The 21,412-nt window shown below is 41.2% G+C and overlaps 1 protein-coding gene across 1 annotated transcript in view; it reads right to left on the minus strand.

The window, feature by feature from the left end:
* Positions 1 to 21,412, minus strand: part of LOC109932135 (teneurin-3) — a 793,882-nt gene that overhangs the window by 162,694 nt on the left and 609,776 nt on the right. The window contains exon 11 of the mRNA XM_048594011.1: positions 8,953 to 9,167. Within this exon, the coding sequence (XP_048449968.1) occupies positions 8,953 to 9,167 (215 nt within the window). The remainder of the gene's footprint in view (positions 1 to 8,952; positions 9,168 to 21,412) is intronic.

Raw genomic sequence — 21,412 nt, forward strand, 5'->3', positions numbered from 1 at the left:
AAAAATTGGCAGGTAATATTGCAGCTTTATAGAACGTTAGTTAGGCCGCATTTGGAATATTGTGTTCAATTCTGGTCGCCACAGTACCAGAAGGATGTGGTGGATTTGGAGAGGGTACAGATAAGATTTACCAGGAGGTTGCCTGGTATGGAGGGCATTAGCTATGAGGACAGGTTGGAGAAACTTGGGTAGTTCTCACTGGAACGACAGAGGTTGAGGAGCGACCTGAGAGAGGTCTACAAGATTATGAAGGGCATGGACAGAGTGGACAGTCAGAAGCTTTTTCCCAGGGTGGAACAGTCAGTTACCAGATGCCATGGGTTAAAGGCGCGAGGGGCAAGTTTTAAAGGTGATGTACAAGGCAAGTTTTTTTACACAGAAGGTGGTGGGTTCCTGGAACTCACTGCCGGGGGAGGTAATGGAAGCAGATACTATAGTGACTTTTAAAGGGCATCTTGACAAATATATGAATGGGATGGGAATAGAGGGATACGGTACCCGGAAGGGTGCGGGTTTTAGTTGTGACAGGCAGCATGTCAGTGCAGGCTTGGAGGGCTGAAGGGCCTGTTCATGTACTTAATTTTCCTTGTTCTTTGTTATTTGAGTCAAAAGCTATTTTGAAACCTGGACGCTGCATGTACACTAGACTCTTAAGGTATCAGCACAAGTGGATAGAGTGGTTAAAAAAGCTTAAGGTATACCTTTGTTAGTCAAGGTACAGAGTTCAAGAGCAGGGAGGTTATGCTGGAACTGTACAAAGCCTTGGTTAAGCCATAGCTGAGATTTACCACGATGTTGTCTGGGCTGGAGAGTTTTAGTTATGAAGAGAGATTAGATAGAGTGGGGTTGTTTTCCTCAGAGCAGACGAAATTGACAAGGGGCATGGCTGAGCTGCATAAGATTATGAGGGGCATAGATAGGAAGAAACTTTCCCCTGGATGGAGGGATCAATGGCCAGAAGCACAGATTTAAGGTAAGGGGCAGGAGGTTTAGCGGAGATATGAGCAAAATCTTTTTTCACCCACAGGGTAGTGGGAATCTACAACTCTGACTGGAAGGGTGTAGAGGCAGAAACACTCATAACAATTAAGAAGTATTTAGATGTACACTTGCAAAGCCAAGACATACTAGGCTATGGGTTAAGTGCTGGAAAATGAGGTTAGCATCGTTAGGTAGTTGTCTTTGATCAGCATGTTATGCAATGGGCTGAAGGGCCTTAATCTATGCAGTAGATCTTTATCACTCTATGACAATATTACCATGCCGTTGGCTAGCTGCAGGCTCCAGGTACCCTTTTGGGAGGCCTTTCCATCTCCATCAGTTGACATTAGAAGTGGACAAGCCTGCTGGGCCTTCAAAGAGGTGAGTAGTTTGCAAGAAATAAAAACAGAAAAGTGCTGCAGAACCTCAGCGTGTTTAGTAGTAGCTGCGGACAGAGAAATGGAGTTAATGTTTCAGTCCAATGTGACTCTTCTTCAGGACTGACACGCAGCTGGAAAATGATGGTTTTTATGCTGTTAACAGAGGTGGAAGAGGAGTGAGTGGAACAAACTGTGGAAGTGCCTAGAGCAAAAGACAAAGACGAGTGATAAAGATGGTAAAGTGTCAATGAAGGTGTGAATGGAGAAAATGGGTCCACTCTGCTGAACACAAAGTCAACAAGACACAAATGAGACACAGCTATTGTAAGCAGTCACACATTGTGATGCCAAGGCACACAGGCTGTGGGCCAAGTGCTGGAAAATGGGATTTAAATAGTTCCATGCTTGTTTTTGCCTGTGGCAGACCCGGTGAGCTGAAGGGTCTTTTTCTGTACACCTCTATGACTCTATAATAAAGTGATAATTTTGCTACGGCAAACATGTGTGAAACAATGTGCTTTTAGGAGGAAGACCCCGAAGTTTTACATTCGTGGATAAGATTCAATTCTTGTCCTCATTTCAGTTCAAGACCCGTTAATTTTTAATTGCCATCATGAACTGCCAGTCAGTGCACAGTGAAACATGCAAAGTATTGTTCAGAAAGTAAGACCAGTAATAACTACAAAAACATAAATAAATCAAAATGTGAGCAACCCAGCTTTTCTCCTCTAATATATAATTGGAACCCAAGTCTTGCATAGTGTTTAATGTAACAGGATATTAAAAATACATGAAGGACACAGAACATTACATGACTATCAGTGACACAGCACAGCCAGCATCTGATAGATTCTAAGCAAAATATTCTAATTGTTCCTTTCCTCCAGCTATGCCAAGCTGATCAGTGCAGCCTGCAGTACATTTTCGATAAATAAATTGCTTCTTTTTCCCTCACACTCAACGAGGATCTTTCATCTGAAGACAAATTAAATATTCTTCAACAAACTAAATCTTGCAAAGCACCATATTTATGTGTTTTTAATTTAATGTTTTTCTTGTAAAAATATTACTTCGATCTCCTTTCCAAACCGGGCAAACTGAATTTACTCTGAACTCTTCTTAGCTATCCATCAATTTGGCTTCCCTATTGTTTGTCTTTGAATACCTCAGACCTGAAGTTTTCTCAGATGTCTTATGAGTCACTTTTCTAAAAAGCTCAGAAAAAATACTTACAAACCAACTGCATTCTTTTTAATCTATCCAATCAGTCGGCTGTTCAAAAGCCTCAACCAAATTTGTCAAACATTGTCTGTAACAAAGGCATACTGTGGTTGCCCTTGAGTTTGTGGATAACGTAGCTTGCTTCCCATACTATAAACGGTGTATGGAGCAAATTATCTATGCAAATGTATTTGTTCATTTAAACTTAATCCAATCAGATCAGCATCTCCTTTTAATCATTCCTTCCTAATCTAACCTTATTTATTATCTATCATTCTTGACAACACATCAATACCTATTTCTCTCAACTGCTCCATGTCGTAAAGTGAACAAGTTACACCTAATTCTCTACTGGATTTATTAATGACTACATTTTCAGCATGATCCCGAGCTTTCGTCACCGCCTATAAGTAGAAATTGCTTCGCAACATCAACCCTTTCAAACTTCTTCCTAATTATAAAAACCTCTCATAGTCACATCTTAATCTACTCATTGCTTGAGAAATGAGCTTGAGTTTGTTTAATCTTAACCAATACATTTCCAAATGATCACGTCATCCCCAATCATCTAATTTTAGGGCCTGAACTTTTGCACCCAAGTCGTGTGTGCAGGACAATTCCTATCTCCACAAACCAGATCGAGGTCAATGTACCTGGGTACAATGGGTTGTCATTCTCAGAGGGTATGTGAAAATAGGAGATGTAGTTTGAGATTCTGGAAGTAATGTCAAGGCAGACACAGGAGCTGTGGTTGTGGAAGTGAACTGTGCAAAAGCCCAGGCTTGATGCACTGTCATTTTGGTAAAACCACAGAAATAAATGTTAAACAGTGAATAGTCAACAAGACACAAATGAGACACAGCTATTGTAAGCAGTCACACACTGTGATGCCAAGGTACACAAGGCTGTGGGCCAAGTGCTGGAAAATGGGATTTGAATAGTTACACGCTTGTTTTTGACTGGGGCAGACTCGATGGGCTGACGTGAACAGCCGCCCAGTCCTCAACCACCCTATCCTTGCCAACTCAAGTCTCCAGCAAGCTCCAGCATATTCTTCATGCCAACTTGTGCTCCTCTACCCACCCATGGCTCTTTAAAATCCCATGCCAATTTAGTGCAAACTCATGACAACCCATGCTGCTCACACACATCTCTTTGTCCTTATAACCTTCATGCCAACCCTTCCAATGACCATCACGTGCACAGCTCAGGACTGATCCTGACATTAAATACAGTTTTTAAATGCATATTGATGAATTTACATTTTAAAATGTAACACTCTTGAGAAAATACATCGACTACATTTAACTTACTTTAATCATTTATAGCATTTGTATTGGTTGTAATATTCCCAAAGACCTTATTAGTACTGGGAGCTGTCACTCTGGTTGTGAACTGACACGTAATCTCTTGTGATGACAGGTTTGGCAAATCAGTCATGCCGTACTAATTCTGCAACAACTGTTGGGCTTATGTCAACAGACAGAGTGATACAGCAAAAACTGCAGCCCATTTTTCCAAATGTATAAAGGGTAGGAGATTTAAATGCCTTAACATCTCTGTTGATAGTTTATTTGCTAGCTCTGTAAACAATTTTTCAATGAACATCACAGTTCCAATGAGTCTATGAACCTGATAACACACCTTCATGTCTGCTTTTAACAATTCCAAAGTACAACTGACTTGTTCCAAAGGTTCCCAGGAATGTATAAAAATAGGGTTTCTTCTCTCTCCAAAAGTCTGTCCTGACTCTCTAAAGAACTCCGGTCACTTTAGACCTTTACCTGATCTTAAGTCGAAAGTCTTGTTTTAGACATCCCACCAGCAATAATCGGATCAGCCTGAAGGTTAAAAGTGCACTTTAATATAAGCAGTTGTCTCATCCTCATGTAACTTAGAATATGAGCTCTTCAGACCCTGTGAAAACAGCAGGGACTAGTTTCAGGGACAGGCTATCCAGCTTCATGCCTCCACTACCATTTTCAGTAAGGATTTCAGGCCCAAATGTGTGATAACACTGATATTTGACAGTCTGATCTGTAGAGTCCCAGTTAATCTACTGGTTACCCAGTTTAACATTCTCTCCCTGTTACAAATTTGAGACAATGGCCACTCTCCTGTCACACACAGAAAGTAGGAGCAGGGGTAGGCCATTCAACCTTTTGTGCTTGCTTCACCATTCAATACCTTATGGCTGATCCAGTACTCTGTTCCCACTTGATCCTTCTACCCTTCTATCCCTTTAACCCTAAGAATATATCCAACTCCTTCTTGAAATCATTCAATGTTTTGGCCTCAACCACTTTCTGTGGCAGAGAATTCAACAGGCTCACCACTCTCTGGGTGAAGAAATTTCTCCTCGTCTCAGTCCTAAATGACCTAACCCGTATCCTTGGAATGTGAGCCCTGCTCCTGGACTCCCTGGTGATCAGGAATATCTCTCCTATATTTACCCTGTCTAGTCCTGTTGGAATTTTATAGCTTTCTATGGATCCCCATCATTCTTCTAAACTCCAGTGAGTACAGTAATGACCGATCCAGTCTTTGTTCATATCTCAGTCCTGCCATCCAGGAATTGGTCTCGTAAACCTTCACTGCACTCCCTCCATAGCCAGAACATTCTTCTTCAGATCATGAGACTAAACTGCACACAATACTCCAGATGAAGTCTCACCAAGTACCCAGTACAACTGCAGAAGACATTCCTGCTCCTATATTAAAATCCTTTCGATTTTGAAGGCCAACATACCGTGTGCCTTATTCACCATTTGATGCACCCATGTGCTCACTTCCAGCATAAGATATATGAGGTCCTGTTGCACAGCCCCCGTTCCTAATCAATTGCGATTCAGATACTAATCTGCCTTCCTGTTTGCCCTGGCGAACTGGATAACCTGACATTTATCCACATTATACTTCACCTGCCATGATTTGCCCACTGACTCAACTAGTCCAAATCACACTGGCATGGCATCCAACTGGCATGGGACAATCTACATATTTAAAATTCATTCTATTAGCTCACACACAAAGAACAGACTCCTGGACATGCTTGTGGTCTCTCCCTGAACATCCACAACCCTAAAGGGGTCAGCACTTTCAGGTAAGAAATGGAAAACACTGAAGAAGAAAACAGTTTACAAAGCTTATATGTCGATTTCCCTGAGCAGCTCCTCCAAATCCTTCTGCACTGTGGCTCCCATTTACATTTGATGTTTGAGGCAAAATGGCAAGCTGATGTATTGGAAAACGTAACTGTTTTGTTATTAGGTGATTGTGATGGACAAGCAAGTTAGTCAAATTAACTGCGTGATGGTTCATGTGGGAAGTGTGTCCTCCGTATAATTGAAGAATGTATTGAGCTGGTTCCAATAAAAGCTGAAAACATCATAACACCTGGTACTAATGGTAAGCATGGATTCTCATTAACAATTTAAGTTTTCAATAGTTTATATTGTTCCTTTTACTCGGAACAAAGAGTGATATTGATCTGCTGGTTAAATTAAAATGAACATTTTCAGAAAGTGGTGTGTAGTGGTTTCAGGCATCTATTGATCCTTCTTATATCAGACTTCATTTCATCTACATTGATCTATCTTATTTAACAAAGCTTAAAGTGATCTCAGATGGCAAAACAGTGGCATTTTCTTTGACGTGTGAATCATATATTCTCATTTTCTGAAAGAAGCAAGTGCGACAACTGAAAGTCGTAGGGGCACACACTTAGCATTCAGGTTGGTGGTGGGCATCTGGTTCAGCTACCGTATGGAGGGCTGATGGACAGTGGGTGTAACACTGGAGATGTTCAGCAATGCAGGCTTAGAGTTCTGATGTTGGAAGGGATTGGTCAAGGGTAGAATCTTGGGGTTGTATTGACTTGAAGCTGGAACCTACACTGTCTTGTACAGTCTTGACAACACTTGGAGGAGATTCCCGGGACTGGGAGGACTAAGGTTTGTCTCTGAGGTATGTGGTTATCTCTGAGATAGTAAGAACTGCAGATGCTGGAGAATCTGAGATAACAAGGTGTAGAGCTGGAAATGGGGTCTGAAGAAGGGTCCAGGCCCGAAACATCAGCCTTCCTGCTCCTCTGATGCTGCTTGGCCTGCTGTGTTCATCCAGCTCTACACCTTGTTATCTCTGGTTATCTCTGTTGCTTTGACAATGGTTAGATCCTATGCGGTGGGGGTTGATTGAACTTGGGCAGCAATCAGGCACAGATTGTCTTGGGGTTGGCAGCATTAAGGGCGCAGTATGTGGCTTGACCTCAGGAAGGGGTTGGAAAGTGGGTGAGGATATCTGGGATTGGCAGCACAATACATGAGTCTCTCAGATCTGCCAACCTGGTTGTTGGGAACAGAAGTCTGACAGTCACAGGATGAAGGTCCCCGGGTCCAGTAAAAATGGAGGAGACTCCAAAGACCAATGGTCCTGACTGGATGCCCTGCCATTTGAAGGGAAGGAAAGGGAAGCAAAGCAATCTGATCAAAGTTGCAATTCTCATCTTTATACAAATAAGAAAGGCAATTTATTTTCGACTACAGACCCAACGCTCCTTCTCAGTTCCAAACTATCTCTTGGTTGTTAATCAAGATGTATTTCTAAACAGATATGGTGTTGTGTTTTCTTTTTAAAATGATGATATTCTGTTCTATAAAACCCTAATGCAAGAATGAAAATTTTTCAAATCATTATGTATTTGCAATGCCGATTAATAAAGTGTGAATAAACTCAAGCAATTTCTTGTTACACGGATCCAAGAAATCAAGAAAATGATCTTTTATTACGAGGTCAAGGTGACGCAGATGCTCGCAATCTTTAGAGGTTTATATTATGTGAAACGAATACTTAACAAGATCCAAAGTAGGTTCTGAAAGACAACGTACAATAATATACTATGTAATGCGGAGAATTTCAAATCAGTTTGTTATGGTCAATTTTTTGAGAGTAGCATATGAATCTATAAAATAGAAAACAAACAGATCTGTTCCTAAAAAGAACAGTGTGGATACCAATGAGCAAATAATAAAACACAGGCCTCTGTTCATTGTTAATAGCAGCCACAAACATAAATTGATCAGTTGTCTTCTGAGAGAGTTACATGTGTTATCATTTCACTGAGCATTAAAGAACAAAGTAGAACTACAGATTTTCCACAACTCACAAATATCACACTGTAGTTAAACTGTGTCACTATCTAAAACAGTCACAGGCTGAGGGGGATTTTTATGGGTTGCACATATTCATCCAAAGACATTGCAAATGGAAAGGACATTGGTAGAGAAAACACCGGGATGAAAGTGAAGTGGCATTGAGGAAACAGAGATAATTACTCATGTCAATTGTGATGAAGTAAGCAAGTGACACTCATATTTGTATTTCTTTCTATCCCCACCTCTCATCACTGATATGTGCTTCCAGCTAGTTGTTAAGGAGAGAGTAGCAAATAGTTGCTGAAAATGTGAGTAGGATTATGGAGACTCTGTCGAGTGAGCAGAACTTGCACTGAGTGCGTTCAGGAGGATGTTATAAACACAAGGAACCATAGTGATGTTAAGAGGTATGAATCTCTGGCATTATTTCCAGTGGAGCTGAGATTGGAAATTGGATTTATTAGATGCTTTTTTTAAAAAAATCATGAGGTGTTTTGGTTTGTAAATTGGGAGGTAACCAGCTGCGGTTGGCAAATGATTGTAGGACTCACTCTCTGTTAGAGAGAAGCAATTGGTTTGATAGCTTAAAGGGCACCACTCCATATCACACATGGGACAGGTAAAAGGCACCTTCCAAAAATCTACCTCAACGAGGGCAGAAACCGAACCCATGACTGTTTCTGATGTACCAGACCACACAAGGGCCAGTGAATCTAACTGATCTAACTGGTCCCTCATTCTCGAGTGAATAGGGAAAGAATATTTCCTCTATTTGAGGAGTCAGTAGTTGGGTAAGGCTCATCATTTTTTAAGGGTAACCTAAATTTGCATAGTTCATAACCAATGGAAAATGCAGATATTACAAAGAGTTACCGCAACAGTACCAAGAGTTAATATCGAGGCAGAGGCATAAGGTTGTAGCATTGATTGGGTAATATTGAAATGAGAAAGGCAACTAATGGAAACATAATCACATAGCATAAAGCTATGATATGCAGAGGCACAAACGGCATCAGAAATTGGTAAAATTGAGCATCATGTGAAGGCACAACTGGGTAAAGGATCAATGGAAGGAACAAATGTGTCAAATGGTTGATCCAATCCATGCAAACTCCAGGAGTTTAACTCTTCAGTTGATAGGGAACATAATAGCCAGAAGTCACATGCAAGACAGGAGGAGTCTGTTACATGCAGGATACCTTCGTTACGAGCCATACCTGAGTGTGAGAAGGAGGTAGCCCTTTCCTGCCATATACTCCAATCAATGCGTCCTTCGGAAGAGATATGTTGAACTTCAGGAACTGGGGCTGATCAATAAAAAGTTGAGCTCTCCAAAAGACACCAGGAGGCACCTCCTGTATCCTCCACCGACCCAAGTCAACCTCACCTGAATCTATGGTGTTGTTTTCTTGATAGGTGATGCCAAGTTTACCTTGAAATAAAGAAAATACTTTCAGAATGCAAGATTCCAAGTTATGGCATCAATGTCAATCTTTGAATTGTGACTCTGGAGGTATTGTTTTATCCATAATTATCCCCCTCCAGGCTCCTTCAGTACTGACATGTACTTATGTCCTTGCACGGGAAGAGAATCCTGAGTTGTGAGTTCAAATCCCATCCTGAAATTAAATTCACTTAAGACGGGTAATATGTGAATTAGCACCGGGCAACGTTAATCTGAAAGCTGTCACTGTTGTAAATCCCCACAGCACCTCAGGAATGATTCAGCAAAGGCAAATCTATTTGGATTCCAGACTCTTGCTCTAATTTGGAGTCTTCGTGTCCTGTGAAATGGCCTAACAAATAATGAAATTTCTCTGGGCAAAGAGGAAATACAATAAACCAAGGCCTTATCACCATCTTATCACAGGAACAAATTACAACCAAACATGAACAGGACAGCCAGCTCTCTGTGGGAATGAATCTCAGTTTCATGTCTTTATATTGGACTTGACATATTAACTCTGTTTCTCTTTCCACAGATGCTATTAAACCTGCTGAGTTTCTTCAACATTTTCTGTATTTGTTTCATACGGCACTTCCTGACCTTGTCAGGTTTGTAAATTCAATCATGCTACAAAGAAACATCAAGCAGAGGTGGATTTTCCATTCATGGCTAAGTCATTGGAAGTAGGTTAGATATCGTGAATGACTGGTTTTCCCAGAGGAAATGAAGAGATAATTTGGCTCTTCCTATTTACTCCATTCATTGGCTATATTCAGTCTTATCAATCATGGACTGTAGCTCATATAATCTCTCAAGGACTAGTTCTGCATCAGTAATTGTTCAATCACAAAACAGTGAAGGAGAATATTCATTCATCCTCACAATTCAAGCCTTCTATCCTCATGTCAAATGTTCTAATCTTTCCATTGTCAAATGGGATTCAAGTGGGAATCAGGAGCCAATTGTCAGGTCTCACCATACAATTCAGAACTGATACCAGATTGTATGTCATTTCTGTAACTTACAAGTCGCAGATAACCTAAAACACTTGCCCTTGAACATAGTCGGTTTACATACTAATGACATGGCGTCTGTTGCTAGGTCTCTTGAGGACGTTATATTTGCTTTGAATATAACTATATGATTAGCACAGAATAGCAGGCATTACCAAACAGTGTGTGTGATTTGTTATGCAGTAGCGATAGAATTTGAGTTTAATTCCAGTGATTATTCATTGTGCCAATCATCAGTCAACCATCAGGACCCAAACAGCAGAACATTAGAAATGGAATTTTACGGTAAACATGGCAAGAAGTTTGTTTAGTTTAAAGCCAATTGACTGAAACTCTTGTTTAAACTGTTGTAGAATGAAATAAGAACTTTTTACCAGGTTTCACTGGCATGGCTTTAAAACAAGCAAACATGGAATGATCATAAAATGTGATATCTTTGCAAAAATGAGCATCAAGTTAATTCTTATGATCCCTGTTCCAGACACTGTTGCTATTATAGAAAATTGAAAAAAAAAACTTGTGTAAATCCTCCAATATTGAGGTCACTTTAATTTCAGCAGCTTTATTTTCTTATGTTAGTTTCAGGTACTTTCCAAACCGTCAAACATATACCCTGGGACCACTGTGTGTGGCATCGATAATGCACACAATCAGTTCTCATTCATGCATGTATCCGTCACCTCTGACTCAACAAATGTTGTAAATTATATTCCACAGAATGGGACAAATGAGCAACATGTGGGACATCTTGATTATATGAAAAGTAATATTACTTCTAGGCCAAGAATGGTATGTCAACAGTTTGAAAAACATGAATTCCACAATACCCTTGGCTACCTTTCTTCTGTGTTTCATTCCCTAAATGCCAAAGGAGAATTTCTTTTCAGAGGCATCATTGTACTGTTGTCTAGCACAGCGTATAAAATTTTCTCCTGGGCTCGTTTGCTGTTGCTCAACGTAAGAATCTGCCGGAAGATCCAAATCAACCGAAATAAGTTTGTCCAGGTGATAAGGGCTGTAGTGGGCCAGGAGGCAGGACTGCATTTGGGATTGGCTTGTGCAGGAAACACCATATCGTCTTGAATTACAGTCAGATTTTATTGTCACATGTACTCAACTACAGGAATTCATGAGTACAGTGAAAAGTGTACAGAGTCACCATTCTCTGGCGCCATCTTGGTTTCAGAACCAGAATCTCAAAAAAAAACAGCAGCAGAAATAAAAGGAAACCAAAAGGTAAGAAAAACATCCAGATCTCAAAGTCTAAGTCTTGTGTCCATAAACGTTGTTGGAACCACCAATGCAGGTAACCCGGACTTAGCCACGGTCTGAATTCTCGGTCAGCCTCCGAGTCTCACATTGACCGCTGTCACTGCCACCTCCAATCACCAGGAGGAGCTGTTTCCACCTCTGCTGTCTCAGACCACTGGGAGGCTGCTGCCATTCTGTGCTCGGCCTGCTCTTGTTGCTGCGCCGATGCCGCCCACCGCGAAAAGCTTCCAAGAAATACGAGAAACAGACGAAAGGAAAAAAGAAAAAGAGCAGAAGTTAAAAGAAAAAAAAGAAAGAAAGCAGACAGGAGTGGAGCAGTTCCGGGCTCACACACAGACCTTTTGCTCTGTCGTCTTCGTACTTACCTCAATATTCTGCCACTTCTCTCCTCCTGGGTTTGAGAATTTTGTCTAGTTTATTATTGCAGTCAGAGTTAGAGGGAATTGATTTGGAGAGGCCCAACATGGCCATACATAGGAGCACCATCACCCACAAGTTTCCCTCCAAACCACACGCCACCCTTACTTGCAACAATACACTATTCCTTCACGATTGCAGGGTGAAAATCCTGGAATTTTCCTCCTAACTGTATTGTGGATCTGTCTGCTCCCCGTGGACTGCAGTGGTTTGAGAAGGTAGCTCACACCAGCTTCTCAAGCATAATTAGGGTAGACAATAAAGACAGCCCACTTCTTAAGGAAAAGTAAAGAAGTACTTTACTGCACCTCAGCAATTAAACAGCCCCAGATTCGGGAGCATGGAAATCCTAATGCCTGTGCCTTCAGGATGCCAAGCAAGGAGAATGTTGCCTCTCACAGAATTAGAAAACATAGACAATAAAAGTGCCAAAACTTGCCCAATGAACAAAATTCAATCACAATGCACCAATTAATGTTTTTTTTGGTGTTACTATTAAAACTTTCAGAGTAATGTTTCCCTGTATTGAGAAAATGTTTTTTAAATTAGGCTGAAGGGCTATTCACTCACTCCAAGTGATTTGAGTATTTTCATTGTTAATATAGTAATTGACAATAATTAACATGTCTGGAAGTAGAATAAGCATTCTTCTATTAAGCAATATAAATGGAACTTCACATTCAATGAAACTGGAGTGCTTTTGACCTGCCCACTGTGAGTTGACAGCAGAAATTGTTACCTATGGCAAGAAATGCCATCCAGGGGAATTATACAACCTTATTGATCCACTATTCTCAACTTCACCTTCTCTAGTTTCACCCAGTTGTCTTTTAATAGGACCATATTTGACCTCTCCAGCCCCAGCTCTGATGAAGGTTTCAGAATGAGCTTCCAAAGAAAAGGACAAAGTTAATTGCACTAATTACGAACATTCACAGGATGTCCATAAAACTCAGCAATTTTGCTGATTTGCAATAGATTTAGAATGAAATGTAGATTCTTTTCTGGACTTCTGATCATAATCAAATTGGGTATTACTTTCAACATAAGTTCAAATTAGGCTTTTGATTTGAAAAAAAGCTGATTTGCATTTGTTTATTCTGGAATAAAGCCGCAAAATTTGCTGTAAAGTTTAAGAGCAACTATAGTGTAATATGAACTTTATGTTCTTATTTTCCTGAGATAATTTGTGTGTGTGACTAATTTATGCTGGTTAGATTCCAAATTATTGTTAAATGCAAAGTACCTCTGCATCATAATTTGATTAAACCCTCTGCCCACTCCTGATTAGCCCCTATAGGTGGATTAACATTTTCAGTTGTGTTATCCTCATTTTTTTAAAGGTTGACAAGAAATCTGAGCAAACATTTCCACAAGCAACACTGGTATGCAGACTCATGTAGATTTTGCTGTAATCCCTGCAGCGGTTTGATCCAGGGACTTTTGGTTCAAAGTATCTACCCCTTAAATGGAGTACCGCACTACTATGAGAAACAGTTACAAAATCAGAAATTATTGGAAAAACTCAGCAGGTCAGGCAGTATTTGTGGAGAGAAAGCAGAGTTAAACTGAATGGTACAGTAACCCTCCTTCAGAACATGTTTCTGCAGTGATAGTGCCATACAGCACAGAAACAGATCCTTTGGTCAAATGTGTCTATGCCAACCAAGTTTCCCAAACTAAACCAGTCCCATTTGTCTGTATTTAGCCAATATCCCTCGAAATCTTCCCTGTTCATCAACCTGCCCAAATGTCTTTTATATGTTGGAACTGTACCTATATCGACCACTTCCTCTGGCAGTTCATTCCACATTTGAAACCACCCTCTGTGTGAAAAGATTGTCCCTCAGGTCCCTTTAAATCTTTCTCCTCTCACCTTTAACCTATGCCCTTTAGTTTTGAACTCTCCAAACCTCGGGAAAAGACCTTGCTATTCAACTTATCGATACTCCTCATGATTTTATTAACCTCTGTAAGGTCACCCCTCAATCTCCTACGCTCCAGTGAAAATTCTTTGCTATTTTGTGTTAGAAATAGTTAAGTACACAAAATAACGATTAAGCAGGATACTGCAACAATGGGGCAAGAATAATAGAGCATTAGATGATTATGTGAATAGAAACAATGAGTAGAGTTATGGTCAAGAGAAAGGAGATTGGCATTAAACTATAATGCTTGTTTGGAGAGTCGATAATAGGCATGATGGGCTGAAAGGTCTCCTTTTACATTGTAACAATTCTGTGATTCTGCACACACCACTCTTTATGTATTTCTTCTTGAGGTATAGGAGGCATTTGTAAGATAGTATTTACTAACATTGCATAGTTGCTCTTCATTGCTGACCTGAGAATCAACCACATTGTGCTGAACTAATGCATGTCAGATCAGACAACAATCCTTGCTCTTAAGGGCTTTTTCAATAAAGCATTTGTATCATAAGAGTCACCGAGCGGTTTTTATGATTGTTTCTTTGCAGTTAGTTCATAATTTACAGATTTGTTGAATTTAGTTTTCCACCTTGGCATTTTTCAGGCGGGGCGTGGGTCTTAAATGGATCATGCCTTATTTTGAAACAGTGACGTCTAGATGTACGTTTTTTTACAAAAGGAAACAGCCTCTCCTCACCTACAACTTGTCAAAGCCTTCAGAATCTCGGATGTTTCAAGCAAGTCACCTCTTACTCTTCTGAACACCAGCAGATACTAGGCTGTCCCAACCATTCTTCATTGGGGAGGAGATTTCTTAACTTCCTAATTTCTTTCCACACGAAGAGCCTCAGGTTGATCTCCCTTTCAGATGATATGAGGCAAGTCTGAGCTGCCTGACTCCAAAAACAAACCACATCCTGCGCTGAGATGTGGTTTCCCCAAGGCTGGGGCTACTCCAGAACAGCCAAGCTCAGAGCAATTTGAAGCCATGAATTTTGTTGTTTCCCATGGCGTTCTTCCAAATACACTGCTCTGGGCTTAAATGGGGACGGAGTTGTAACGTGAGGCACCATAAGAATTCCTACTAATTGGCTGCAGATTGCTTCTGGATTAGTCTGTAATGGTGGTCATCACTCATTTAAACTTAATAACATTCTTAGGTGGTCAAGAGCATTCTAGGCATGAGAATTAATACAAACAGCTTTTTAGCAATCTCAATGAATTAGCCTTTTCTTTACAGAAGTTGGAAGCGTCGGGTCTGGGTGGCTGCAAACTCAGGATTGAAATCAGACACTTTTATCATATATTCTCAGCTCTGGATAATGGAACACTGCAGCATTCCATATTGCAATGGCTCAGAGTTTAAAGTTTTTGCTGTGGCTGGAACTCTGAAAGTTCTGGGCTCACACATTACTCAAAATTGAGCCCAATAACTGTGCTAGCACTCTGACGGTATATTCTCAGAGGTGCCATCCTCTCGATGAGGTGCTAAACCAAGACCTCATCTGCCTACCTGAGACGGATGTACAAGATCGAACAGCGTAAACAAAAAGAACTGTCCCTTTCCATCTTTGATTATCTTCTGCCCTCCTCAGGGAATGACGGTGGCAGTTACTCAATCTCTCAGACAAAGGTCACCACAAAGCTGGATTTGTGGTGCTTAACACCGAGACTGAACAGAAATGTGAGGATGCCTATTGGGTACTGTGGAGAGATAAAATATCCTAAACACCTCACGAGTCAGTGCTGCAAATAGCTGCATAAAAGTCCTACTCTAAACCTCCACCACTTTCCTGTTAACTTCTGTATCATCAGGAACTTGGAGATACTTAGATCAGTTGATACAGCAGTTGAGATAACAAGGTGTAGAGCTGGATGAACACAGCAGGCCAAGCAGCATCAGAGGAGCAGGAAGGCTGACGTTTCGGGTCTGGACCCTTCTTCAGAAATGGGGGAGGGGAAGGGGATTCTGAAATAAATAGGGAGAAACGGGGAAGTGGATGGAAGATGGATAAAGGAGAAGATAGGTGGAGAGGAGACGGACAGGTCAAGGGGGCGGGATGAGGCTAGTAGGTAGGAGATGGGGGTGGGGCTTGAGGTGGGAGGAGTGAATAGGTGGGAGGACAGGTTAGGGAGGCGGGTATGAGCTGGGCTGGTTTTCGGATGCAGTCGGGGAAGGGGAGATTTTGAAGCTTGTGAAGTCCACATTGATACCATTGGGCTGCAGGGTTCCCAAGCGAAATATGAGATGCTGTTCCTGCAACCTTCGGGTGGCATCGTTGTGAAACTGCAGGAGGCCCAGAATGGACATGTCGTCCAAGGAGTGGGAGGAGGAGTTGAAACGGTTCGCAACTCCAACCCCACTTCCTTGACCTGTCTGTCTCCTCTCCACCTATCTTCTCCTTTATCCATCTTCTATCCGCCTCCCGCTTTCTCCCTATTTACTTCAGAATCCCCTTCCCTCCCCCATTTCTGAAGAAGGATCTAGACCCGAAATGTCAGCTTTCCTGCTACTCTGAAGCTGCTTGGCCTGCTGTGTTCATCCAGCTCTACACCTTGTTGTCTCAGATTCTCCAGCATCTGCAGTTCCTACTATCTCCGATACAGCAGTTATCGTCTTTGACTAAAAAGTATTTGATTTTAGCCATGATTCTCAAGTTAAGTGGGGGTGAATTTCCTTCCATTGATAATTTAAAATGCTTTTTTGTTATCTGGCTCATGACTTTTGGTAATATTGTTGAAGGACATTTCCTCTTTCCTGGTTACAGCTTTAGAATCAGTAAAAGAGAGAATTTTCAATATTAATGACATGGCTCTTGTGGTTTCATGCCAATTCAAACACTGTGTTACTGTAAATGTACTTTTAATCAACCTATTTAGACATGGTATGACACACCTCTGGGAAAGGGGGACTTGAACGTGGACTTTCTGGCCCAGAGGCAGGGACACCACTGCTTCATCATATGGTTTGAAGCTGCTCTATGAATTTGAGTTTGACACAGAGTGGAGAAGACAAGGTCAAGAACTGTTTTCAGGCTTAGACTTCAAAGTCATGCTATCAATTACATATTAATACTAAATACTGTCACATATAATAAACCTGGATATATTACTTACACATTAGGTAAGGACAAATCTATCTTCTTCATGTGTTCATGTTCATGTTTGATCTGGTGTAGAATTCCAATGTGAATCACAGAATCCCTGCAGCGTGGAGGCAGGCCATTCGGCCCATCGGGTCCACACCGCATCCCACCCTTCCTCTTCCCTGCATTTCCCATTGCTAACCTACACATCCTAAGACATTATGGGCAATTTGGCATGGGCAATCTGCCTAACGTGCATATCTTTGCACTGTGGGGGGAAATCAGTGCACACAGACACAGGGAGAACGTACAAACTCCACTCAGACAATCGTAGAGTTGCCTGAGGCTGGAATTGAACCTAGGTCCCTGGTGCTGTGAGGCAGCACTGCTAACTACTGAGCCACCATGCAGCCCCAAGTAGCTCCACGCACACTGTAATGTATATGCCCAGTGATGAGCATTTCTGTGACATCACTGCAATGTTACTCCAGGGGCCAGAAACACTTAAGCAATAATTATCACTGTATCATAAAACATTTAGCTTTAATCAAACTATTTGGACATGTTATGGCACAGCTTATAGGGTTATACAATCCTACAATGTTATACAACAGCCCTTGAAAGGGCTGGTTTAAAACAACATGAATATTGTATCACGCAATATCTAATCAACTATTCTGATGCTGAGGTGGGGCTGCCTTTAAAAATTCTGAAAGACCACATGATTGAGGCTAATTGATGTGGCAGATTTGCAGATTGAAATGTGCTTGTAAAAGAAATAACTGTCTTTCATTCTTTCCTTTTTATATTTTCTCTCGTTTGATGAACAGCATTGGATTTCCTTCTTGTCATCCCTCGGCGATTAAAGTGGGCACATTTCCTGGGTTACTTGGTCATGGGAGGCAACACCAGATGGGATTCCAATTTCTGCAAACCAGGAAATTTGGGATGGAATGAAGATTACTGCTCATTTAATGAACTGCTGCAGGCACAATGGGCTAAATGGCCCCCTTCTTTGTCATAATATTTCTGTGATTCTGTGACTGTAGTTTCTACAGTCCTCAGCCAAAATTGAGCTCCACAAAATGCAAGATTCTAGGCTGTGGGCAGTGCTTTAAACTAAACAGTGGTGGGGGCAAGTGGGTTCAGTTGCATGGAAAATTATGGACAAAGTTCAAGGTGGGGAGGGCTCAGTGGAGGTGGTAGGGCAAGGTATTGGCATGGATAGAGGACTGTCTGACTGGCAAAAGGCAGAGAGTGAGCTTAAAGGGGTCTGTTGCAGTGACTAATGGGGGTCTGCAGGGGTCCAAGTTCGGACCACAACTATTCATGTTATACATTAACAAGCTGTATGAAGGAACTGAGAGTATTGTTGCCAAGTTTGTAGGTAACGTAAAGATATGTGGACGGACAGGTAGTGCTGAAGAAGCGAGGAGGCTGCAGAAGGACTTGGACAGATTGGGAGAGTGGTTAAAGAAGTGGCTGATGGAATACAATGTGGGAAAGTGTGAGGATATGCACTTTGGTAGGAAGAATAGAGATAAAGATTATTTTCTAAATGGGGAAAGGCTTCAGAAATCTGAAGCAAAATGGGACTTAGGAGTTCTAGTTCAGGATCCTCTTAAGGTTAACATGCAGGTTAAGTTGGCAGTTAGAAGATAAATGCAATTATAGCATTTATTTCAAGAGGGCTTGAATACAAAGGCAGAGGTGGACTGCTGAGGCTGTATAAGGCTCTAGACAGACTGCAATTGGAATATTTTCAGCTGTTTTGTGTCCTCAGCACCACCTGTTTCTCCGCCTATCTTTGTGTTCTCTACAAGAATACCCTCCTACAGATTGTCAACATGTAAGGAATTGGAGAAGGTCCAGAGGAGGTTTACAAGAAATATCCCAGGGATGAACAGCTTGTCATGTGAGAAGCGACTGAGGACTCTGGGTCTGTACTCGATGGAGTTTCGAACGATGAGGGGGAATCTCACTGAAACTTACAGAATCCTGACAGGGCTTGATAGAATGAATGTGGAGAAGATGTTTCCACTAGTAGGAGAGACTAGGACCAAGGGCACAGCCTCAGAGTGAAGGGCCAACCCTTTAGAACAGAGATGAGGTAGAAAGTCTTCAGACAGAGGATGGTGAATCTGTGGAACTCACTGTCACTGAAGGCTGTGGAGGCCATGTCTCTAAGTGTATTTAAGATAGTGATAGATAGGTTCTTGATTGGTAAGGGGATCAGGGTTAAGGGGAGAAGGCAGGAGAATGATGTTGAGAAACATATCAGCCATGACAGAATGGCAAAACAGACTCAATGGGCTGAATGGCCTAAATGTGCTCCTATATCTTATGGTCTTAAGTTCAGCAGAAGAGTCATATTGGATTCAAAATGTTAATTCCTGTTTCTCTGTCCCTGGAAGCTGCTAGCTAGATCAGCTGAATTTCTCCAGCACTTTCTGTTTTTATTTGTGAATGGAGGTGGAAGGTCCGACTGTTACATTCGATTGACAATCGCATTGCTATCCCACCTAATTTAAGCAACAGAACAATCTAGCCTCTGATATGTGAATTACATGGTTGCAGATTAGAATAAGACTTGTATGCTGTGTGTGTATGTGTGTGTGTGAGTGAGTGAGTGAGAGAGAGAGAGAGTGCGCGCACATCTGAGTGCCTGTTTGTCTTACATCTTTTTGGTGTAAAATTATTTTATTATTTTACATAGAAAACACCCAACCGAGTATCGAATTTACATTGCTATAATTGCAAATAACATTCCATTACACAGTAGGCTTTTAGCACCATAAAATGCAAACAGTGTGAAGACTTCAGGTTTCTAAGTAAAAGATCATTGATGCCAGAATGTTCAACTTAACAGCATTTTGCTTAAAGACACAAAGATTGTTTTGACTGAAATGCACTGTTTGTTTTGGGCAAGTTTGCTGAATTTGAAGTGAAACATGATGGATTCAACTAATTGACAAATGTAAAAATGTAATAATTGACACACCTCATTAATTTAGCAGATGGAGAAAAATTATTCAGGTCGAACTATGATCACAGATTTGTTTTATGGTGACAGATCAAGGCAGAATTTCAAATTTGCTCTTTCAGTGTTTCCAAACAAATGACACAATGATGATACGCCCTGCCATCAAAACACGGTTTAAAGTTCCTAGCTTTAATTCCTCTATTTAAAAGGCATCGAAACAATTTATACTACAACAGATAAAGCATCGACTCTCATTGAACAGGCTCAATAGGTCGAATGGACTACTTCTGCTCCTACCTCTGGTGGTCTATTTAAAACTAGCTGGGTCTCTGAAATGGTGGCGCCACTGCACAGATTATGCAATTGACAGTACAGCAATGTGATGTGAATGTTGTCCTGCTTGCTCTCTCCAGTGAATGTAAAAGATTCCACAAGACTACTTTGAATAACAGAAGTGAAGTTCACAGAATCCCTACAGTGTGAAAGCAGACCATGTGGCCCATAGAGTCCACACCAACCCACTGAACAGCATTCCACACAGACCCACTCTTTCCATGTAACGTTGCATTTCTTGTGATGAATCCAACAAGCCTGTATACCTTTGGACTGGGAGGAAACTGGAGCACACCCACTCAGACTCAGGGAGAATGTGCAAACTCCACACAATTAGTTGCCTGAGGGTGGGATTGAACCCAGGTCCGTGGCACTGTGAGGCAGCATTGCTAACCACTGAGCCACTGTGCCATCCCTTATCCATGTTATCCCGTGGCCGATTCATCCCTCAATCAAATAACATTTTTTTTCCTTGATGTTCCAGTCATCACGACATTGCTGTTTGTGGGAGCTTGCGTGTGCAAACTGACTGTGACAACTCCTGCACTACAACACTTCAACCAGCTGTATTGGCTCGAAAGAGCTTGGAGGCGTCCTTTCATTTGTGCAATACATGTCATATCCTCATGAGCCACTTCCTCCTGTGCTGATGTGTTAACTTCTAAAGAAACTAAACTTAAATTGTAGGAAAAGAATGCTGAGGTGCTACATTTTGTCATCAAAAGTTGTATACCTCAGAGACATGGACAACAGATAGAGAGATGATTGATAAACTGAAGGCATTCGTGATGTGGACATATGGGATGGTGTTCTGCACAGACAGAAAGACTAATGAGTGAGTACTGGAAATTAAAAAAAAGTGAAAAACATCAAAGCAATAAAGATACAATACCTTAGACACATCATTATAGCAGATGGTAGACAGACAGTTCTTGAAGGGGAAGACTGATGGAAAATGTAGGGGAGTGAAAGAGAGCTAAAAATGGATAGCAGACATAATAAATAAATATATAGAACAATAATACTGAAAGATAAGTACATATGTAGCAAACATAGAGAAAGCTGGAGCAACTCATCAGTTCAAAAAAAAGTCATATTGGAGTGGAAATATTAATTCTGTTTCATTCTCCACAGACACTGCCAGACCTGCTGAGTTGCTCTGGCATTTTCTGTGTTTGCTTCAGATTGGGAGGTCATG

The sequence above is a fragment of the Rhincodon typus genome, chromosome 3, assembly GCF_021869965.1.
Source record: "Rhincodon typus isolate 14 chromosome 3, sRhiTyp1.1, whole genome shotgun sequence".
In the NCBI taxonomy this organism is placed as follows: domain Eukaryota; kingdom Metazoa; phylum Chordata; class Chondrichthyes; order Orectolobiformes; family Rhincodontidae; genus Rhincodon; species Rhincodon typus.